The sequence below is a fragment of the Streptopelia decaocto genome (genome assembly GCF_964273445.1).
Source record: "Streptopelia decaocto genome assembly, chromosome: 16".
In the NCBI taxonomy this organism is placed as follows: Eukaryota; Metazoa; Chordata; class Aves; order Columbiformes; family Columbidae; genus Streptopelia; species Streptopelia decaocto.
This window is the reverse complement of record NC_138671.1, coordinates 1,113,479-1,118,716: the sequence shown is the minus strand read 5'-3', so window position 1 is coordinate 1,118,716 and position 5,238 is coordinate 1,113,479. Positions and strand designations below refer to the sequence as shown.

General features: G+C 64.2%; 1 protein-coding gene across 1 annotated transcript; it reads left to right on the top strand.

Moving 5' to 3' along the window:
- The first annotated feature begins 1,839 nt into the window (after nt 1-1,839).
- Nucleotides 1,840-4,869, top strand: ACTG1 (actin gamma 1). The gene is made up of 6 exons (XM_082067073.1): nt 1,840-1,972; nt 2,369-2,501; nt 2,584-2,823; nt 3,127-3,565; nt 3,676-3,857; nt 3,962-4,869. Exons 2-6 carry the CDS (start codon nt 2,379-2,381, stop codon nt 4,103-4,105), a joined length of 1,128 nt encoding a protein of 375 aa, XP_081923199.1. The 5' UTR covers nt 1,840-1,972; nt 2,369-2,378; the 3' UTR covers nt 4,106-4,869.
- Nucleotides 4,870-5,238: the final 369 nt, after the last annotated feature.

Below are 5,238 nucleotides of genomic sequence, written 5' to 3'. Positions count from 1 at the left end.
GGCCCCCCCACCCTGGGGTGGGGGATGTCACCTGCACAGCCCCCCTGAGCCAGAGCCCCGCCCGAGGTGACAATGCCCACCCGGCCACCAGCCCCATGGGACACAGGGCCAGGCTGGCTGCTCGGTGCTGCCGTGGGGACGTGAGACCCCCCGAGCTGTGCAGGGACCCGCACAGGGCCCCCCAGCGCCTGGCACCCAGCACCCCTTGACACACACCCAGGCTCGGGCGCCGGCGGTGCCGGGGTGGCTGGGGAGGGCCTGAGCGTGCGGCATTTTGTCCCCTGGCAGCGCTGGGGATCCGTCCGTTGACATGAGCTCCTGCCGCTGCTCCGCACACGGACACCGGTGGTGGCGAGGCCGGAGCCACCACCTCCACCTGCCCGAGCGCCACGGTGGGGCTGGGGCTGCGAGGTCCGTGTCGGTGCCATGGCGTGCGGCTCTCTGGCATCGTGCATGGCTACCTGACGTGACACATGGCCACCCAGCGTGGAGCAGAGTCCCCACACGGCACACAGGTCTGCGGCACAGTGCGCTGGTGTGAGCTGTGCCCATGGCACCCCGAGGCACACGGGGTGCGCAGCCCATGGCACCCCCTGGCCACGGGGGCTCGGGCACAAGCAGGGCCCGGGCCAGTGGGGTCAGGGGCTGCTGGGCGGACACTCTGAGTGGGGCAGCGCAGCCAGGGGGTGTCTGTGGAGGACACCGTCCCCGGGCCCGGTGCTGTCCATGGGGTGCACAGCACCCTCCATGGGATGTCAGCACCAGCCGTGGGCATGCAGCAGTGCTGGAGCTGAGGCAGAGCTTCTGGGGTGCCCCAGCGCTGGCTGTGCGGTGCTGCGGGTGGCGGGCACTGCCGGGGTGCTGCCTGCAGGGTGCGGGATGGGGGTGCTGTCCGCAGGGTGCGGGATGGGGGTGCTGCCTGCAGGGTGCGGGATGGGGGTGCTGTCCGCGGGGTGCGGGATGGGGGTGCTGTCCGCGGGGTGCGGGATGGGGGTGCTGTCCGCAGGGTGCACCGCGCTGCGCCGGCGGCACGGCCTGTCTCTGGGTGCTGGCAGGAGCGTGAGCAGGCGGGGGTGCCGCCGGGGTGCCGATGGCCGTGGGATGCACGTGCTGGCGCATGAGCTATAGGATCCGTGGTGTCACCTATGGGGGTGCGATGGGCACACGGCGCTGCTGGGGTGCACGGGGCTCTGGGGGCAGCGCTGCTGAGTCTGGGGGTGCAGCTGGGGGCAAGCAGGGTGCAGAGCGCAGCTGGGGGTGCTGCGGTGGCGTGATGGGTACAGAGGGGCGCCCGGTGCTGCCGGTGGGGTGCAGGTGCTGGGGGGCTGCGGGGGCTGCCCAGTGCAGTGGGTGGGGGTGCCTGGTGCTGCACGGGGCTGCTGTGGGTGGGGCGCACATGCCACCAGTGGGGTGCACATCGAGCGGGTGGGGTGCACACGCTGCCCGAGGGGTGCACGTGCTGCCTGAGGCCGTGCACGTGCTGTCCGGGGCGGGGGGTGCCCGGTGCTGCCCGGGGGGGGCGAGGTGCCACCTTCGGGGTGCGGGGCCCGGCCCGGCGAGGCCCGCGGCGGCCTGGCGCTACCGGGGGGGACCGGCTGCCGCCCGGGGGTGTCCGGAGCTCGGCGGGGGTGCCCGGCGCTGCCGGGGGTGCTGCCGGGCGCTGCGGCCGGGGGTCCCCGCCGGGGCCGGGGGTCCCACCGCCCCCCCCCACTTTGCCCCATGCAGGTTCCGGGGTGCTGTGGGGCGGGGGCAGCCCGGCAGCCGCCCCACGTGGTCGGTGCCGCGCCAGCCAATGAGAACGCGTGTTTCTGAAAGATCTCCATATATGGCGATGTTCTCGGCCGGGAGGGTGGGGCCGTCGCCCCCTGGGTATAAAAGCGCGGGGCTGGGAACCGGACGGTCTCACTCAGCCGGCGGCAGCGGACTAGGTGGTACCGTCTCCTCAGCGCCGAGAGCAGCTTCCCCCGCACAGGTACTGGCATCGGCCCCGCGGCACCGGCCACGGGGCGTGGCCCGCACCCCTTCCGCCCCCTTCTCCTGCAGTCCCTGGGGGGTGGCGAGCTCGGTCCCGGCTGGGGTGGGCTGTGGTCGCGTACTCCCCTATGCGTTTCCCCCCTGCCCCCCGCCGTAGTGGAATGGTCTCGTCCGTTTGAATGGGACGTTGAGGGTGTGTGTGTGGCGGGCGCGGCGCGATTGGCGGCGGTGGCGGTGACGTCAGGGCGCGGGAGATTCAAACGGCACCGGCGGGGGGGGCGGCCCGGGGCCCGTCCCGGCGGGGCGGGAGGGCGGGCGGGCGGGCGGGCCTGGCCCTCGGCCAGCGCGGCCTCCCGGGGCGGCTGCGCTGACCGGCCCCCCCCCCCCGCCGCAGAGACTCCGCCATGGAAGAGGAGATCGCCGCCCTCGTCATCGACAATGGCTCCGGTATGTGCAAGGCCGGTTTCGCCGGGGACGACGCTCCCCGCGCCGTGTTCCCCTCCATCGTCGGGCGCCCCCGGCACCAGGTAGGCGGGCGGGAGCGGCGGGGAGGGCGGGCCGGGGCGGTGCTGCCGGCAGGCGGGCGCTGACTCACTGTGGGCTCCCCAGGGCGTGATGGTGGGCATGGGGCAGAAGGACAGCTACGTGGGGGACGAGGCGCAGAGCAAGAGGGGCATCCTCACCCTGAAGTACCCCATCGAGCACGGCATCGTCACCAACTGGGATGACATGGAGAAGATCTGGCACCACACCTTCTACAATGAGCTGCGTGTGGCTCCTGAGGAGCACCCTGTGCTGCTCACAGAGGCTCCCTTGAACCCCAAGGCCAATAGAGAGAAGATGACGCAGGTACCTTTGCTCGCCTGGTGGCTACTCCTCGCTCTCATTTCATTCACAAACCTCCTTTCGTTATGACATCTGAAACCTGAGTTTGTTTTTTCTTTTTCTCCCAACATTTCCAGGGTTCTGTACTCCCGGCATTTCTCCCCTGACGCCTCAGGTTTCTTTCATTTGTGTTTCTGCCTGCGTTCTTTGCTTTTTCCTTCACACACTGGGGTTTTTTTGCATGTCAGCATGTGTGTTCTCACCTGGGTGCGAGTGACCCAGCTCACTACTTGGTGTTAACTGGTTGTTTTTTCCTCTTTGTTGCAGATCATGTTCGAGACCTTCAACACCCCGGCCATGTATGTGGCCATCCAGGCTGTGCTGTCCCTGTATGCCTCTGGTCGTACCACTGGTATTGTTATGGACTCCGGGGATGGTGTGACCCACACCGTGCCCATCTATGAGGGTTATGCTCTGCCCCACGCCATCCTGCGCCTGGACTTGGCTGGCCGTGACCTGACAGACTACCTCATGAAGATCCTGACAGAACGAGGCTACAGCTTCACCACCACAGCTGAAAGGGAAATTGTCCGTGACATAAAGGAAAAGCTGTGCTACGTTGCCCTGGACTTCGAGCAGGAGATGGCCACTGCTGCCTCTTCCTCCTCCCTGGAGAAGAGCTACGAGCTGCCCGATGGCCAGGTGATCACCATCGGCAACGAGCGGTTCAGGTGTCCAGAAGCTCTGTTCCAGCCCTCCTTCCTGGGTAGGTGTGGGCCAGGGCCGTTTGCTGGTGGTACCTCTGGTGTGGGGTTGGTGTGGCCACAAACGAGGGGCTGCCTGGGTACTAACAAGCCCACAACTCTTCTTCCCCAGGCATGGAGTCCTGCGGCATTCACGAGACCACTTTCAACTCCATCATGAAGTGCGATGTGGACATCAGGAAGGACCTGTATGCCAACACAGTGTTGTCTGGAGGCACCACCATGTACCCCGGCATTGCTGACAGGATGCAGAAGGAGATCACAGCCCTGGCGCCCAGCACGATGAAGATAAAGGTAAGAAATGCTCCTTCATTGCAGCAGATGGGACCGCTGGGCCTCACAGGGGGAGGTGGGAGAAACTGGGGGCTGTTGTGACCACAGCTGCTCTCCTCCTGCAGATCATCGCCCCGCCTGAGCGCAAATACTCGGTCTGGATCGGCGGCTCCATCCTGGCCTCGCTCTCCACCTTCCAGCAGATGTGGATCAGCAAGCAGGAGTACGATGAGTCTGGCCCCTCCATCGTTCACCGTAAATGCTTCTAAACGGACTGCTGGCGAGCGCCCCGCGCCCGCTGCATGAGTTGTCTCACTAGTATATGTTTGCCCAGGCAAATCTATACACCTCATGCTAGCCTCATAAAACTGGAATAAGCCTTCTTTCAAAAGAAAACTTGCCCTTGGAAAGTCTGTACCTGATGTTAGACAAATGTCAGCACTGGATGGTTGAGCTCTCACTTGATTTGACCTTGTTCTTTGAGTTAACCGTTCCCTCGCTGTACACCTGAGCGAAATACCCTGTGCGGATCCGCTCCTGGCCGCAGGGCTGGCGCGGCACTCGCCGCGGCGGAGAACCGGGGAGCCCCTGCGGCCCCCGTGCCGGGTGCGGTGCGTACAGGGTATTCGGAGTCAGACTTTGCCGTACATCCAGTGTGGAGTATTCCAGATTTCCTGTAGAGGCTGGTAGGAGTCCATCGAGAATTCACTTCTGTCGCTGCCGTTCGAGCAAGGTTGGGAAAAACATATCGCATCCGAGCCTTACGAACCAGTCTTCATCCTCCTCCCCACCTGCATCCCAGTCCCCATCACGGAGCTGAAGTTACACAACTTGAGTTGCTGAAACTTTGCATTTACACCTGTAAATTTATGCATTGTTTTAATTTATGTAAGATTTTTTTGTACGTTGCCTTAATGTTCTCACATGATGGTAGGAAACCAAAATTTGTAAGTCATCCTAAAGTTGAGAAATTGTTATGCCCAACAACACATCATTGTGTAAGGAAAATAAAAAAGCGCTGCAGTAAACTCCACCCGGGGCTGTGATTGCTGGGGGGTGACAAGTGGAGCTGAGCTGGCACAGAGCCCTAGTGAAGCTGTGATAGTATTTCTGGGTTAAAAATAACTGGTTTAGGTACTGAGCAAGTGCTGGAGGGAGGTGATAGATCCTGCCCCCGCCAGCCCTGGTGCAGTTCCACCCTCCAGTGGGGGGAGTCCCCAGGCAACGGGGTGCAGGGTGGGGACCCCCCCCAGTGTGGCACAGAACAGGCTTGGCAGGGCCCTGGCGGGGCTGGAAGGGATGGAGCCCCCAATCCCGGCTGCTGTGTCCTGTGGCCGTGCTGAGCGCTGCTCCCATTTCTGAGAGGAGACAAACACGCTAATTAATTAACGCACCCAAGGTC